General features: G+C 47.3%; 3 protein-coding genes across 3 annotated transcripts; all 3 read right to left on the bottom strand.

Moving 5' to 3' along the window:
* Positions 1–1,387: 1,387 nt before the first annotated feature.
* LOC140578587 (uncharacterized) lies at positions 1,388–10,554 on the bottom strand. The gene is made up of 8 exons (XM_072700168.1): positions 9,802–10,554; positions 3,426–3,572; positions 3,036–3,383; positions 2,848–2,966; positions 2,490–2,593; positions 2,236–2,413; positions 1,732–2,167; positions 1,388–1,657 (listed from the first exon to the last, which is right to left on the bottom strand). Exons 1-7 carry the CDS (start codon positions 10,501–10,503, stop codon positions 1,966–1,968), a joined length of 1,800 nt encoding a protein of 599 aa, XP_072556269.1. The 5' UTR covers positions 10,504–10,554; the 3' UTR covers positions 1,388–1,657; positions 1,732–1,965.
* On the bottom strand, positions 7,841–8,428 carry LOC140578589 (zona pellucida sperm-binding protein 3-like). The gene is made up of 3 exons (XM_072700170.1): positions 8,313–8,428; positions 8,171–8,244; positions 7,841–8,094 (listed from the first exon to the last, which is right to left on the bottom strand). The coding sequence occupies exons 1-3, from the start codon at positions 8,402–8,404 to the stop codon at positions 8,000–8,002; spliced, it is 261 nt and encodes an 86-aa protein (XP_072556271.1). The 5' UTR covers positions 8,405–8,428; the 3' UTR covers positions 7,841–7,999.
* Positions 10,555–14,742: 4,188 nt separating the features above from the next.
* On the bottom strand, positions 14,743–16,586 carry LOC140578588 (uncharacterized). Its single transcript, XM_072700169.1, has 5 exons — positions 16,000–16,586; positions 15,547–15,831; positions 15,359–15,477; positions 15,001–15,104; positions 14,743–14,924 (listed from the first exon to the last, which is right to left on the bottom strand). Exons 1-5 carry the CDS (start codon positions 16,534–16,536, stop codon positions 14,743–14,745), a joined length of 1,227 nt encoding a protein of 408 aa, XP_072556270.1. The 5' UTR covers positions 16,537–16,586.
* Between the last annotated feature and the right edge of the window lie 227 nt (positions 16,587–16,813).

Genomic DNA, 16,813 nt, shown 5'->3' with positions numbered 1-16,813 from the left:
AACAGAGCCTAAGCTTTAACTCTGTTTGGCTGGTAGAGCAGCTATCACAATCTCAGTGCATTTAATAGTGCATTATTATTCTCTGCTGCTTTTTGGAGAAACAAATTACAGTAGAAACATGAACATTCACTGTGCATTAATACTGGGCAAGATAGCAAATATTTTATCGCAATAATTTTTTTCATATCAGTGGATATGAATTATCATGATATAATCCAAGTTCTCTTTACTTTAAGGTTCAAGTTTTGAAGGCAGCCTCAGACATTGATGTTTTTCACCCCATTTATCCACATCCTTTCTAAAGATGTTGCAGCTGCTGAGCTGTTTCACCGACAGTTTGTTTCTCTCTCCCATGATATTACCAAGCCAGTTATGTGGTGTGCAGCACTAACTCAGTAAACCTTGCTGTGCGTTACTGGAGATAGGTGGTCCATTCAAAAAAAAAAAAAAAAAACACACACCTTATGTTTAGCTGGAATTGCATTGTTTATATGATCTGATAAGCTAATGTGTGCTAGCAAGCAGTGTTCCTTAACCCTTTGTCAAAGCTTTATTAAAATTAAATGACATGACATATGGCCAAGCCCTGTGCATTTAGTAGTGCATAAACATTTAATATTGTGTTGGTTTCAGAAAAGGGAACAATTGCTTTAGTAATAAGGTAAAAACATTCTTACAAGTTAACCATGATGAAGATTCACTGTATAGATTAGCATTCATATCACCATATTATTTCCTTGGCAGACAAGTGTCTAAAAGACAAGTCCATGGCACCTGGGAGTATGAATGACTAATTGTGGTTGATACCTGAACAAAGCAATAGTGTTTTGGCATGATGAGTGGCTTGATGGGGCAGATGAGCTATGCTTACTGTGTATTAAACCTTCAGATGGACAGTATGCTGAAACCACTTTGTCGTCCTTTGCCATGTGTAGTCACCTCAATACCACAGCTGGGGGGGGGGGGGGGGGTGCAATCGTAAGAGCATGAACACCATGTGAAAATGCTAGGGCAACTCATGGAAGGTGGAAACAAACCCAGAAGAGTGAATCACTACTTGCTTCCAAATTCCCATCACCTTTGGCTGGACTAGACCCATTGCCTGGTTAGTCACAGGTCCAAAGATCCAGAGATGAATTCATGGAAATGTCCTTCAGCACCAACGATAAAGACCGTACCAAGGACACCTAGCCTTGCTTCCCATGTGAAGTGGATGAACCCTACAGGATAAGCCAAGGGGAAGGTTTCCCCAAACCATCTCTAAGCAGCACCAGCTTTTGCAGGAATGTCCCAGACAATTGAAAGCAGTGGAAACATGGTCAGCTGGGTGTTTCACAGCTCACAGGAGGCATCAATGTGGATTTGGGATATAAAGTTACACAACATGTCAAACATATGTGGTTTATTCAGTCACAATAAACAGTCTTTGTGTTCCAGCATAGCACAGCAGCCACCACATGAGGGAAACAACAAGACAAGCAGCACAGAATATGCCAGGCAAGTTAATTGGCTCCTTCCATCCTGGTACCATGCACAGCTTGGTACATTAGGGCAGTAGGTACCTATCCCTTCAGCATATACAGCTGTCCAGGCTGACTACCCATGGGAGGACCCTGTTGGATAGCAATGGGACCCAGAACACCTGTGCCTTGAGCACCTGCAGGGGCAAGAAGGGTGCCTCAGTCACAGACACAAGCCACCAGAGCATCTTCTGGGCAGAGCCAAGCATACCTGCTACACCTGCAGGTCCACAGCTGGTGTCACAGCAGCCACACACCTGGTCATTCCCATCCACAGACATCCACCTGCAATGGGGAATAGCAATTGTTTAGCAGCTCAACTCATCCAGCATCATAATGCTGCAGCCACTGACCTGTTAGCAGCAAGAGAGAAGGAACAAGCCTTGTGTTGGGAATCCACAGGCACAGAAGCCACTGTTGCTCTCAGGCTGCAAGTAATGAACATCTAGGGGGACAACAAAAGCATGTCAGATGCCATCACAACCAGTTCATTTGAGCACAGAAATCCTGCATGAGTGCCTGTACTCACTGAGCTCCTGCCATCTTGAGAGAACCTGAAAGCATCCAGCTGAAGCTGCAGCTTGTCATCCTGCTTTCTGGGCAGGAACTGGGAGCGGGATCCTGTCACCTTGGCATCAGTCAGGCACCTGAAGGCCAGGCATGTCAAGCAGCATTGCCCAAGTGGCCTCATACACAACCATACAATGTTACTCACCCAGAGTTCTGCACAAAGGCATAGCTAGGGACAGAGGACACATCAGGGACCAAGGTGGCCACACAGCTGTCCACAAAGACACGCAGGGGCTGACTGTTGCCCACAAGGACAGAGGCTTCAATGTTCAGGACATTTCCCAGGAAGTACACATTGGAGGCCCTCTCATTCTGCCATGCATCTGTACAGAGGGCACATGCACTTGAGGACAAGCCCACAGAGCAGAGCCAGATATGCTGCATGAATCCCTTGCCTACCATCCATCAGCCTCAGTGAGAAGCTCAGTTGTGCCTCAGCAGCCATTGTGGCATAGTAGGGGATCCAGGTTGGCACCAGGGCATTGCTGCTCACGTTTTGTTTCCTAAGGAGCAAGCATGATTTAGAGATCAGTGGTCATTGACACCAAAGAAATGGTCCTCTGCATTTAACCCATATGTATCATGACATGCAATTCAGCGCCCAGGGAGTAGTGCCTTCCTGGTCAGGGACTCAAACCTGCAATCAGTTACAAGTGATTTTCCCTAACCATTAAGCCACCACTACCCATTTGGTAGAGTCACTAGAATGAATGGCTCCTATGGCTAGAAAGCACCAAAGCATATGGGGCATCCTCACCTCAAATAGTGACACTCAATGCCAACCATAGCACCATTGGTCCTCACAATGGGGAGGCCATTAATACCCCTGGGTGTGTAGACCAATGCAAAGCTGTAGACCAGGGCATCAGCAGTCATCTGGAGAAGATGAACATGATTAGCACTAGCATAGCCAACACAGCAAGCAGCAGAAGGAAGCCCTCATACCGTCAGTGTACTTCCACAGGCCTGCAGTGCAGATTGAAACCTCACTGTGCCAGAAGCATCCTGCCCAATGGGTGCGCAGCCACCAAAGGTGATGTCTGATGCATTGATGGGCTGACCATTACCAAGGAGGATTGGTTGCACAAGCACCACAACAGAATCCTCCCCACATACAACACTCACACTATCAGGGCTCACTTGCATTCCAGTCACAGATTTAACCAAAGCAGGAGCCACTTGCTTGCCCAGATAGCCGGTCGCCGCCACCTGGGGAGCGCCTACGCCAACCTGATAGCCGGTCGCCGCCACCTGGGGAGCCCCTACGCCAACCTGATAGCCGGTCAAAGCCACCTGGGGAGCACCTACACCAACCTGGAAGCCGGTCGAAGCTACCTGGGGAGCGCCTACGCCAACCTGATAGCCGGTCGCCGACACCTTGGGACCACCTGCACCAACCTGGTAGCCGGTCGAAGCCACCTGGGGAGCACCTACACCAACCTGGAAGCCAGTCGAAGCCACCTGGGGAGCCCCTACGCCAACCTGATAGCCGGTCGCCGACACCTTGGGACCACCTGCGCCAACCTGGTAGCCGGTCAAAGCCACCTGGGGACCACCTACACCAACCTGATAGCCGGTCGAAGCTACCTGGGGAGCCCCTACGCCAACTTGGAAGCCGGTCGAAGCCACCTGGGGACCACCTACGCCAACCTGGAAGCTGGGTGAAGCCACCTTGGGACCACCTACGCCAACCTGATAACTGGCTGCTACCACCTGGGGAGCCCCTAATCCATTCTGATAACCTGCTGGCCAATGAGGGGTCTTCACTTGAAATCCAGGCTTCAGTTGAGCTTTACAGCTGCAACCTAATAAAAGAAGCAGCAATATAACCCTTTCATGCACTGCCATTGTTTCAGAGCTGGGAGCAAAGCACACTGATTTGGCTGGTTTGCTTGCATACTATTTTATAGTTGCTGAAATCCTCTGCACCTCCCAGGCCTGTTCTGATTTGTCAGTATGGAATCCTCACCATGCAGGTTTAATCAAACACAGCAGTTATCAGTTTGGTGCTCTCATGCTGTAATTGCCCACAGCACACATACACTAAGATTTCAGTGGTGTTTTTTTTTACTTTAAATCACTTTGATTTCCTGACACATGACTGCACATGGCCAACAATTATATCTGGGCCATATTGTGGTGCGAATATATGTACAGCCCCCCCCCGTCCCTTATTATTATTTTTCTTAATTTCATTTCATTCTGACTGGTCAGCAGGGTCGTTGTTAATTGTTAATTCAAGCGTAAGGAGAGGAATAGCGTCTCTCGTCACTTTAGAGCAGGGGTGACCAATCTTATCCGCAAAGGGCCGGTGTGTATGCTGGTTTTTGAGATAACCTGTAGGTCAAGTGTTCAAACCCAGGTGTGAGGACTCTTCAGCCAATCAGTCCTCTAATTAGTAATCTAATTAGGGAGTTCCGGCGAAAACCCGCATACACACCGGCCCTTTGCGGATAAGATTGGCCACCCCTGCTTTACAGAGAGGTATGAGCCCACCTGCTATTTTAGGAGGTTCCTCTAGGGGCGCTACTGATTACACATAACTACCAAACCTCACAACGAAAATGTTCCCTGTAGACAGTGCATCGATAAGGAAGGAGGCGATGATTTACTGAGGGTTATGGCGTCCAGTGTTGGATAGATGATAAAGCATGTTATTCGTCTTGCGAACAAAGTCTAACTGCTTACTTAGATCTAATACAATTCCGCGTAGGTGATTTAGTGAATATCTACGTACATTTCCGAATGTTGCGCTATGGTGAAGCACCATGGAATTGGATGAAGCGCCGATGTTATGCCGAAAAAGGGATCCCTGCCGAAAAAGGCATCCCTGCCTTAGAATGCATGCCGGTGTTCCGACGAGTTCAGCTTTTAAGGGTTTTTTAGGGGTCAGGGTTTTTTTAGGGGTTAGGGTTAGGGTTTTAGGGGTGTTTTGGGGATTAGGGTTAGGGTTTTAGAGGATTTTTGGGTTTTTTGGGGGTTAGGGTTAGAGTTTTATGGGTTTTTTGGGGCTATTGATTAGCACTACGCTAGCCTTACTCGACAAAGTAGCTCAACTCGTTTCAGATCAGCGATCAATCGGTCATTTAGAGACGGGCATGCATTCTACGGCAGGGATGCCTTTTTCGGCAGAACACCGGTATTCGAGCAGCTGTTACGGTTGCTAAGCTAACGGCAGTTATTGGACTTTTTTATGTCTAAGCATTTACGTTTATATTTGAGTGTTTGTGCGTGTTGCCACCTATCTCAGTGATTGCAAGGTGTTTTCAATGTAATTTGTTATCGTTGAAAATGAGAATAGATGTGTGTGATCGGTTTACTTTAGGATATACTGAGTTGTATGAGCAAGGTGAGTACTTTTCAATAGAAAATATAACATTTGTAATATTTCATCATCACTGTCTCCCGCTGCAGCTGTTGAAATGTAAACATATTAGTAATGAACATGATAGAGTTGATTATCCCGATCATTTGGACAAAGTGTGAAGCAATCAGTCTGATTGTCGGAAACAGATAAACACTGCGGTCACACACAAGCTGGTATGCATGTTAGTAGTAGGTATAACGTATTGAGAAGCATGTTGTGACGCCTAAAATTTGCAGTGTGTATAAATCCGAAGTATCCTTCTGTTTAGTAAAGGTGTCAGACTTTCAACTACACAAAGTACCGCCAATATCTTTTTTCCCCCTTTATCCACAATATCTCCTCTTCCGAAAGATGTTGAGGCTGTTGAGCTGTCCCTTCCTTCACCGCCACTTCAGTGCTTATAATTCGCTTCCCAGATTTACCCAAACAGTCACATGTGGTATTAGGGGTGGGCGATATAACCAAAATCTTCTATCACGGTAGAAGCAATTTTCTACCTCGATAACGATATATATCACAATATAGCAATTTGTATCTGGAAATGCATAAATAAAAATTCAAACACAAAGAAACTGTTTTATATAATGTAATTTTATTTAAAATTGCAGCATTACTTTAAGTACAAAAAACAACCATACTGTTTACTGCAATGTATTGTACTGCATTTTTTGACATATTCGTTTGGATGCTTGGATTTGTGATGATAGAAAAGGTTTGATGTGTTTCCACCGCTTGCTAAAACAGTGCTCTTGCATACCTTGCAAATCACGTTCGTCTCATTCGTATTCACTTTTCCTATACTCAAACCAATTCCACACCAGAGCATGTGAGCGGAGCGGAGCAGTGAGAATTTCCGCTCCTCGCTCACGAGGCTGTTGGCTCCGCCCGCTCCTCCGCTTTAATTCGCACTACGCCGCTCCGCTAAACACCGCTCCTCGCTCCACTAAAATGTCCTCCCGCTCCAGTCAAATTGCTCCACGCTCGCTCCAATTTAAAAGAGGGACAAATAATCTGCATGCCTAACAAATGTCACCTTAAACCGAAGCCTTATGTCATAAAGAAATATGAGCAACGGCAACATTGCCAGTCAGAACAGAAAATATTTATTTTTAAGCAACCTATCGGCAACAACGGACAGGTTTGGAAATGGCATTCCACACAAAAATAGGCTTAAAAATAAAGGAATCAGTGGGTTTAAAAGCCTAAAGAATATACAGACACGTTTTAAATTTCTCAATTTTTTTCTGTTGATGCAGCACGTCTCTAAAATAAAATTTTACGTTACGTGAAATAAAAAAAAATCTTAGACCTACTTTGAATGACAAAACGAATTTGATTACCAATATTTACTTTATAGGCTTTTATACTTTATAGACTTGATATGCTACAAGTTACAACCATATAAAACTTGCACGCGTTTTGCTCTGGCTTCCGCTTATTCGCGTAGCACACTCATGTTTCTGAGAAAAGTGATTCCAAAGTGAATCTTTACTCACTGAAACAGTTCCACCACATTGTTGTTCTTGCTGTACATTCTTGTCATCTATATGTTTGATAAGAATAGTACACTTGTATGATTTATCAGTTTCCTTTGTGAAATACTTTGCGAATTCCATCTCGGCCAATTTGTGTAACAGTCTTGATAATTGTACAGATGAATTCTGCGTAGATTTGGGCACGCCTCAGAATTGTAGTGTGAGCGGTATCGGAGCGAAATTGGGGCGAGACAAAGCGACCTCTCCAGTCTTAATTAGAAAACCCGCTCCGCGCTCTGACCAAATTCCGCCCGCTCCGCTCCTCGCTCACATGCTCTGTTCCACACCACAGACGATGCACCTTTTTTCCTTTACAATCTCCTCCTTGTTGGTTTCGTCACATGTAAGCAAACTCACCGCTGCACCGTCTTCCATTGTCGAAGTAAATGTGTATTGCGTGGTTACCCAACGTGCAACGTCATGTGATCTCAATCGCGATTAAGACGATAGACCAAAATCTCTATCGGTTGACAAATTTCTACCGGTTAGTCGAGTCTACCGGTATATCGCCCACCCCTATGTGGTATGCTCCACTAACTAAATTTAAGAAATAAGAGTACACTGAATATATACAGGTTACTAACTTTTGGGTGTCACAATATTTTATGCGTACTACTAATCTACTTACCAAGTTGCGGGGGTTAACAAACATCTGTATATGATATGGCTTCCTTGGTGAAGGAAACACCATAGTGTGGAACACTAATACCTTCCATCTAAGGGGAAGACTTACCCCCCAGGGTCCCATTACAGACATGACATCCACAGGCAGAAAGCAGTGTAATGTGGCTGGAGAATTCTAGGCAGTCCAGAAGTGTACTTGGGAGCCAAGACAGACAACTGCACCATTCCAAATACTACTAGTGCTTTATTCAGACACAAGACTGTGCCCTTGGTCTCCAGCAGAGCTGCCACAGAGGCAAGCAGCACAGATCATGGCAGGCAAGTTAGTTGGCTCCTTCCATCCTGGTACCATGCACAGCTTGGTACATTAGGGCAGTAGGTACCTATCCCTTCAGCATATACAGCTGTCCAGGCTGACTACCCATGGGAGGACCCTGTTGGATAGCAATGGGACCCAGAACACCTGTGCCTTGAGCACCTGCAGGGGCAAGAAGGGTGCCTCAGTCACACCAACACAAGCCACCAGAGCATGTTCTGGGCAGAGCCAAGCATACCTGCTACACCTGCAGGTCCACAGCTGGTGTCACAGCAGCCACACACCTGGTCATTCCCATCCACAGACATCCACCTGCAATGGGGAATAGCAATTGTTTAGCAGCTCAACTCATCCAGCATCATAATGCTGCAGCCACTGACCTGTTAGCAGCAAGAGAGAAGGAACAAGCCTTGTGTTGGGAATCCACAGGCACAGAAGCCACTGTTGCTCTCAGGCTGCAAGTAATGAACATCTAGGGGGACAACAAAAGCATGTCAGATGCCATCACAACCAGTTCATTTGAGCACAGAAATCCTGCATGAGTGCCTGTACTCACTGAGCTCCTGCCATCTTGAGAGAACCTGAAAGCATCCAGCTGAAGCTGCAGCTTGTCATCCTGCTTTCTGGGCAGGAACTGGGAGCGGGATCCTGTCACCTTGGCATCAGTCAGGCACCTGAAGGCCAGGCATGTCAAGCAGCATTGCCCAAGTGGCCTCATACACAACCATACAATGTTACTCACCCAGAGTTCTGCACAAAGGCATAGCTAGGGACAGAGGACACATCAGGGACCAAGGTGGCCACACAGCTGTCCACAAAGACACGCAGGGGCTGACTGTTGCCCACAAGGACAGAGGCTTCAATGTTCAGGACATTTCCCAGGAAGTACACATTGGAGGCCCTCTCATTCTGCCATGCATCTGTACAGAGGGCACATGCACTTGAGGACAAGCCCACAGAGCAGAGCCAGATATGCTGCATGAATCCCTTGCCTACCATCCATCAGCCTCAGTGAGAAGCTCAGTTGTGCCTCAGCAGCCATTGTGGCATAGTAGGGGATCCAGGTTGGCACCAGGGCATTGCTGCTCACATTTTGTTTCCTAAGGAGCAAGCATGATTTAGAGATCAGTGGTCATTGACACCAAAGAAATGGTCCTCTGCATTTAACCCATATGTATCATGACATGCAATTCAGCGCCCAGGGAGTAGTGCCTTCCTGGTCAGGGACTCAAACCTGCAATCAGTTACAAGTGATTTTCCCTAACCATTAAGCCACCACTACCCATTTGGTAGAGTCACTAGAATGAATGGCTCCTATGGCTAGAAAGCACCAAAGCATATGGGGCATCCTCACCTCAAATAGTGACACTCAATGCCAACCATAGCACCATTGGTCCTCACAATGGGGAGGCCATTAATACCCCTGGGTGTGTAGACCAATGCAAAGCTGTAGACCAGGGCATCAGCAGTCATCTGGAGAAGATGAACATGATTAGCACTAGCATAGCCAACACAGCAAGCAGCAGAAGGAAGCCCTCATACCGTCAGTGTACTTCCACAGGCCTGCAGTGCAGATTGAAACCTCACTGTGCCAGAAGCATCCTGCCCAATGGGTGCGCAGCCACCGAAGGTGATGTCTGATGCATTGATTGGCTGACCATTACCAAGGAGGATTGGTTGCACAAGCACCACAACAGAATCCTCCCCACATACAACACTCACACTATCAGGGCTCACTTGCATTCCAGTGACAGATTTAACCAGAGCAGGAGCCACTTGCTTGCCCAGATAGCCGGTCGCCGCCACCTGGGGAGCGCCTACGCCAACCTGATAGCCGGTCGCCGCCACCTGGGGAGCCCCTATGCCAACCTGATAGCCGGTCAAAGCCACCTGGGGAGCACCTACGCCAACCTGATAGCCGGTCGAAGCCACCTGGGGAGCACCTACACCAACCTGGAAGCCGGTCGAAGCTACCTGGGGAGCGCCTACGCCAACCTGATAGCCGGTCGCCGACACCTTGGGACCACCTGCACCAACCTGGTAGCCGGTTGAAGCCACCTGGGGAGCACCTACACCAACCTGGAAGCCAGTCAAAGCTACCTTTGGACCACCTGCACCAACCTGATAGCCGGTCGAAGCTACCTGGGGAGCACCTACGCCAACCTGATAGCCGGTCGAAGCCACCTGGGGAGCCCCTACGCCAACCTGATAGCCGGTCGCCGACACCTTGGGACCACCTGCGCCAACCTGGTAGCCGGTCAAAGCCACCTGGGGACCACCTACACCAACCTGATAGCCGGTCGAAGCTACCTGGGGAGCCCCTACGCCAACTTGGAAGCCGGTCGAAGCCACCTGGGGACCACCTACGCCAACCTGGAAGCTGGGTGAAGCCACCTTGGGACCACCTATGCCAACCTGATAACTGGCTGCTACCACCTGGGGAGCCCCTAATCCATTCTGATAACCTGCTGGCCAATGAGGGGTCTTCACTTGAAATCCAGGCTTCAGTTGAGCTTTACAGCTGCAACCTAATAAAAGAAGCAGCAATATAACCCTTTCATGCACTGCCATTGTTTCAGAGCTGGGAGCAAAGCACACTGATTTGGCTGGTTTGCTTGCAGACTATTTTATAGTTGCTGAAATCCTCTGCACCTCCCAGGCCTGTTCTGATTTGTCAGTATGGAATCCTCACCATGCAGGTTTAATCAAACACAGCAGTTATCAGTTTGGTGCTCTCATGCTGTAATTGCCCACAGCACACATACACTAAGATTTCAGTGGTGTTTTTTTTTACTTTAAATCACTTTGATTTCCTGACACATGACTGCACATGGACAACAATTATATCTGGGACATATTGTGGTGTGAATATATGTACAGCCCCCCCCCGCCCCTTATTATTATTTTTCTTAATTTCATTTCATTCTGACTGGTCAGCAGGGTCGTTGTTAATTGTTAATTCAAGCGTAAGGAGAGGAATAGCGTCTCTCGTCACTTTAGAGCAGGGGTGACCAATCTTATCCGCAAAGGGCCGGTGTGTATTCTGGTTTTTGAGATAACCTGTAGGTCAAGTGTTCAAACCCAGGTGTGAGGACTCTTCAGCCAATCAGTCCTCTAATTAGTAATCTAATTAGGGAGTTGCAGCGAAAACCCGCATACACACCGGCCCTTTGCGGATAAGATTGGCCACCCCTGCTTTACAGAGAGTGCTGAGGTATGAGCCCACCTGCTATGTTAGGAGGTTCCTCTAGGGGCGCTACTGTTTACACGTATCTACCAAACCTCACAACGAAAATGTTCCCTGTAGACAGTGCATCGATAGGTTGGCGCAGGTGGATGATTTACTGAGGGTTATGGCGTCCAGTGTTGGATAGATGATAAAGCGTGTTATTTGTCTTGCGAACAAAGTCTAACTGCTTACTTAGATCTAATACAATTTCGCGTAGGTGATTTAGTGAATATCTACATACATTTCCGAATGTTGCGCTATGGTGAAGCACCATGGAATTGGATGAAGCGCCGTTGTTATGCCGAAAAAGGGATCCCTGCCGAAAAAGGCATCCCTGCCTTAGAATGCATGCCGGTGTTCCGACGAGTTGAGCTTTTAAGGGTTTTTTAGGGGTCAGGGTTTTTTTAGGGGTTAGGGTTAGGGTTTTAGGAGTGTTTTGGGGATTAGGGTTAGGGTTTTAGAGGATTTTTGGGTTTTTTGGGGGTTAGGGTTTTATGGGTTTTTTGGGGCTATTGATTAGCACTACGCTAGCCTTACTCGACAAAGTAGCTCAACTCGTTTCAGATCAGCGATCAATCGGTCATTTAGAGACGGGCATGCATTCTACGGCAGGGATGCCTTTTTCGGCAGAACACCGGTATTCGAGCAGCTGTTACGGTTGCTAAGCTAACGGCAGTTATTGGAGTTTATGTCTAAGCATTTACGTTTATATTTGTGTTTGTGCGTGTTGCCACCTATCAGTGATAGGCTTAAAGCTGCAGGAATTTTAGGAACTGTGGCAGCTTGGATCAAAAACTGGCTAACTGATAGGAAGCAGCGAGTAGTTATTAGAGGCACTATGTCACAGTGGGCCTCCGTTTATAGTGGGGTACCGCAGGGTTCAATTTTAGGACCACTATTGTTCCTAATTTACATTAATGATATTGACACGAATACATACAGTAAACTGGTTAAATTTGCAGACGACACTAAGGTGGGCGGGGTAGCAGATACTAATCTAGCAGCAGAGAGGCTCCAACGGGATCTGGATTTAATTAGCGAATGGGCTGATACTTGGCAGATGAAATTTAACACAGATAAATGTAAGGTAATCCATGCAGGGAGCAGAAATATACAGTACAGATATTTTATGGGTTCCACTGAAATAAAGGTAGCTGATTACGAGAAAGATCTCGGTATGTATGTTGATGCTTCCATGTCCCACTCTCGCCAATGTGGGGAAGCAATAAAAAAGGCGAACAGAATGTTGGGTTATATCTCTAGATGTGTGGAGTTTAAGTCAAGGGAGGTGATGTTACACTTATATAATTCCTTGGTAAGACCCCACCTAGAATACTGTGTGCAGGTTTGGTCACCATACCTCAAGAAGGACATTGCTGCCTTAGAAAAGGTGCAACGAAGAGCTACGAGAATGATTCCTGGTCTTAGAGGAATGTCTTACGAGGAGAGGTTAGCGGAACTGAATCTGTTCAGCCTTGAGCAAAGGAGACTAAGGGGGGATATGATTCAGGTCTATAAGATTCTAACGGGTCTGGATGCCGTTCAGCCAAATGACTATTTCAATATTAGTCTAAATACTAGAACTCGTGGCCATAAGTGGAAATTAGCGGGAGAACATTTTAAAACAAATTTGAGGAAGCACTTCTTTACACAGCGTGTAGTCAGAGTATGGAATAGTCTTCCTGCTATTGTAGTGGAAGCTAAAACCATGGGTTCCTTTAAATCAGAGCTAGATAAGATTTTAACAACTCTGAGCTATTAGCTAAGTTCTCCCCAAACGAGCTTGATGGGCCGAATGGCCTCCTCTCGTTTGTCAATTTCTTATGTTCTTATTTCAAGGTGTTTTCAATGTAATTTATCATTGAAAATGAAAATGTGTGTGATCGGTTTAGTTTAGAATATACTGAGTTGTACGAGCAAGGTGAGTACTTTAATAGAAAATATAACATTTGTAATATTTCATCATCACTGTCTCCCGCTGCAGCTGTTGAAATGTAGGCTAAACATTAGTAATGAACGATAGAGTTGATTATCCCGATCAATTGGACAAAGTGTGAAGCAATCAGTCTGATTGTCGGAAACAGATAAACACTGCGGTCACACACACAAGCGTAATGCTTTATAATGTTTTGGTCTTTTTTTAAACTTAATGCCTACATTTTGGTATGCATGTTAGTAGTAGGTATAACGTATTGAGAAGCATGTTGTGACGCCTAAAATTTGCAATGTGTATAAATCCGAAGTATCCTTCTGTTTAGTAAAGGTGTCAGACTTTCAACTACACAAAGTACCGCCAATATCTTTTTTCCCCCCCTTTATCCGCAATATCTTCTCTTCCGAAAGATGTTGAGGCTGTTGAGCTGTCCCTTCCTTCACCGCCACTTCAGTGCTTATAATTCGCTTCCCAGATTTACCCTAACAGTCACATGTGGTATGCTCCACTAACTAAATTTAAGAAATAAGAGTACACTGAATATATACAGGTTACTAACTTTTGGGTGTCACAATATTTTATGCGTACTACTAATCTACTTACCAAGTTGCGGGGGTTAAACATCTGTATATGATATGGCTTCCTTGGTGAAGGGAACACCATAGTGTGCAACCACACTAATACCTTCCATCTAAGGGGAAGACTTACCCCCCAGGGTCCCATTAGACATGACATCCACAGGCAGAAAGCAGTGTAATGTGGCTGGAGAATTCTAGGCAGTCCAAAAGTGTACTTGGGAGCCAAGAAAGACAACTGCACCATTTCAAATACTACTAGTGCTTTATTCAGACACAAGACTGTGCCCTTGGTCTCCAGCAGAGCTGCCACAGAGGCAAGCAGCACAGATCATGGCAGGCAAGTTAGTTGGCTCCGTCCATCCTGGTACCATGCACAGCTTGGTACATTAGGGCAGTAGGTACCTATCCCTTCAGCATATACAGCTGTCCAGGCTGACTACCCATGGGAGGACCCTGTTGGATAGCAATGGGACCCAGAACACCTGTGCCTTGAGCACCTGCAGGGTCAAGAAGGGTGCCTCAGTCACACCAACACAAGCCACCAGAGCATGTTCTGGGCAGAGCCAAGCATACCTGCTACACCTGCAGGTCCACAGCTGGTGTCACAGCAGCCACACACCTGGTCATTCCCATCCACAGACATCCACCTGCAATGGGGAATAGCAATTGTTTAGCAGCTCAACTCATCCAGCATCATAATGCTGCAGCCACTGACCTGTTAGCAGCAAGAGAGAAGGAACAAGCCTTGTGTTGGGAATCCACAGGCACAGAAGCCACTGTTGCTCTCAGGCTGCAAGTAATGAACATCTAGGGGGACAAAAGCATGTCAGATGCCATCACAACCAGTTCATTTGAGCACAGAAATCCTGCATGAGTGCCTGTACTCACTGAGCTCCTGCCATCTTGAGAGAACCTGAAAGCATCCAGCTGAAGCTGCAGCTTGTCATCCTGCTTTCTGGGCAGGAACTGGGAGCGGGATCCTGTCACCTTGGCATCAGTCAGGCACCTGAAGGCCAGGCATGTCAAGCAGCATTGACCAAGTGGCCTCATACACAACCATACAATGTTACTCACCCAGAGTTCTGCACAAAGGCATAGCTAGGGACAGAGGACACATCAGGGACCAAGGTGGCCACACAGCTGTCCACAAAGACACGCAGGGGCTGACTGTTGCTCACAAGGACAGAGGCTTCGATGTTCAGGACATTTCCCAGGAAGTACACATTGGAGGCCCTCTCATTCTGCCATGCATCTGTACAGAGGGCACATGCACTTGAGGACAAGCCCACAGAGCAAAGCCAGATATGCTGCATGAATCCCTTTCCTACCATCCATCAGCCTCAGTGAGAAGCTCAGTTGTGCCTCAGCAGCCATTGTAGCATAGTAGGGGATCCAGGTTGGCACCAGGGCATTGCTGCTCACATTTTGTTTCCTAAGGAGCAAGCATGATTTAGAGATCAGTGGTCATTGACACCAAAGAAATGGTCCTCTGCATTTAACCCATATGTATCATGACATGCAATTCAGCGCCCAGGGAGTAGTGCCTTCCTGGTCAGGGACTCAAACCTGCAATCAGTTACAAGTGATTTTCCCTAACCATTAAGCCACCACCACCCATTTGGTAGAGTCACTAGAATGAATGGCTCCTATGGCTAGGAAGCACCAAAGCATATGAGGCATCCTCACCTCAAATAGTGACACTCAATGCCAACCATAGCACCATTGGTCCTCACAATGGGGAGGCCATTAATACCCCTGGGTGTGTAGACCAATGCAAAGCTGTAGACCAGGGCATCAGCAGTCATCTGGAGAAGATGAACATGATTAGCACTAGCATAGCCAACACAGCAACCAGCAGAAGGAAGCCCTCATACCGTCAGTGTACTTCCACAGGCCTGCAGTGCAGATTGAAACTTCACTGTGCCAGAAGCATCCTGCCCAATGGGTGCGCAGCCACCGAAGGTGATGTCTGATGCATTGATTGGCTGACCATTACCAAGGAGGATTGGTTGCACAAGCACCACAACAGAATCCTCCCCACATACAACACTCACACTATCAGGGCTCACTTGCATTCCAGTGACAGATTTAACCAGAGCAGGAGCCACTTGCTTGCCCAGATAGCCAGTCGCCAACACCTGGGGAGCCCCTACGCCAACCTGATAGCCGGTCGAAGCCACCTTGGAAGCGCCTACGCCAACCTGATAGCCGGTCAAAGCCACCTGGGGAGCGCCTACGCCAACCTGATAGCCGGTCGAAGCCACCTGGGGAGCGCCTACGCCAACCTGATAGCCGGTCGAAGCCACCTGGGGAGCGCCTACGCCAACCTGATAGCCGGTCGCCACCGCCTTGGGACCACCTGCGCCAACCTGGTAGCCGGTCAAAGCTACCTTGGGACCACCTACACCAACCTGGAAGCCAGTCGAAGCTACCTTGGGACCACCTACACCAACCTGATAGCCGGTCGAAGCCACCGGGGGAGCCCCTACACCAACCTGGAAGCCGGTAGAAACCACCTGGGGAGCACCTACGCCAACCTGGTAGCCGGTAGAAGCCACCTGGGGAGCCCCTACGCCAACCTGGAAGCTGGTAGAAGCCACCTGGGGAGCACCTACGCCAACCTGGAAGCCAGTTGAAGCCACCTGGGGACCACCTACGCCAACCTGGAAGCCAGTCGAAGCCACCTTGGGACCACCTACGCCAACCTGATAACTGGCTGCCGCCACCACCTTAGCAGCACCTAATCCATTCTGATAACCTGCTGGCACCTGAGGGGTCTTCACTTGAAATCCAGGCTTCAGTTGAGCTTTACAGCTACAACCTAATAAAAGAAGCAGCACTATAACCCTCTCATGCACTGCCATTGTTTCAGAGCTGGGAGCAAAGCACACTGATTTGGCTGCTTTGCTTACAGACTATATTGTAGTTGCTGAAATCCTCTACACCTGCCAGGCCTGTTCTGATTTGTCAGCATGGAATCCTCACCAGGCAGCGTTAATCAAATGTTACTTGGGCCCTAATGAATGAAATTTATTTTTCTCCCAGCACATTCACTTCTTCTGCAACCACGTATTTGGTACTGCTGTGGTGTAATTCCATACAGCACGTAAGCCGCGAGATCTTAGGCTGTTTCCACACTTT

Source organism: Paramormyrops kingsleyae, chromosome 16 (assembly GCF_048594095.1).
Source record: "Paramormyrops kingsleyae isolate MSU_618 chromosome 16, PKINGS_0.4, whole genome shotgun sequence".
NCBI lineage: Eukaryota > Metazoa > Chordata > Actinopteri > Osteoglossiformes > Mormyridae > Paramormyrops > Paramormyrops kingsleyae.
The sequence above is the reverse complement of the archived record's forward strand: the minus strand, read 5'-3'. Positions and strand labels throughout refer to the sequence as shown.

Bases quoted from the DNA above. Each gene is read 5' to 3' on its own strand.
- LOC140578589 (XM_072700170.1), bottom strand. From the start codon at position 8,404: ATGTTCATTACTTGCAGCCTGAGAGCAACAGTGGCTTCTGTGCCTGTG. The intron at 8,245-8,312 runs GTCAGTGGCTGC...TCCCCATTGCAG, and splicing joins TTCTCTCTTGCTGCTAACAG to GTGGATGTCTGTGGATGGGA. The intron at 8,095-8,170 runs GTATGCTTGGCT...TTGCCCCTGCAG, and splicing joins TGGACCTGCAGGTGTAGCAG to GTGCTCAAGGCACAGGTGTT.
- LOC140578587 (XM_072700168.1), bottom strand. From the start codon at position 10,503: ATGGCAGTGCATGAAAGGGTTATATTGCTGCTTCTTTTATTAGGTTGC. The intron at 3,573-9,801 runs GTTGGCATAGGG...ACCGGCTATCAG, and splicing joins TGGCTTTGACCGGCTATCAG to GTTGGCGTAGGGGCTCCCCA. The intron at 2,168-2,235 runs GTGAGTAACATT...CCTGGCCTTCAG, and splicing joins GCCTTTGTGCAGAACTCTGG to GTGCCTGACTGATGCCAAGG.
- LOC140578588 (XM_072700169.1), bottom strand. From the start codon at position 16,536: ATGGCAGTGCATGAGAGGGTTATAGTGCTGCTTCTTTTATTAGGTTGT. The intron at 15,478-15,546 runs GTATGAGGGCTT...CATCTTCTCCAG, and splicing joins CCTGTGGAAGTACACTGACG to ATGACTGCTGATGCCCTGGT. The intron at 15,105-15,358 runs GTGAGGATGCCT...CTTGCTCCTTAG, and splicing joins ATTGAGTGTCACTATTTGAG to GAAACAAAATGTGAGCAGCA.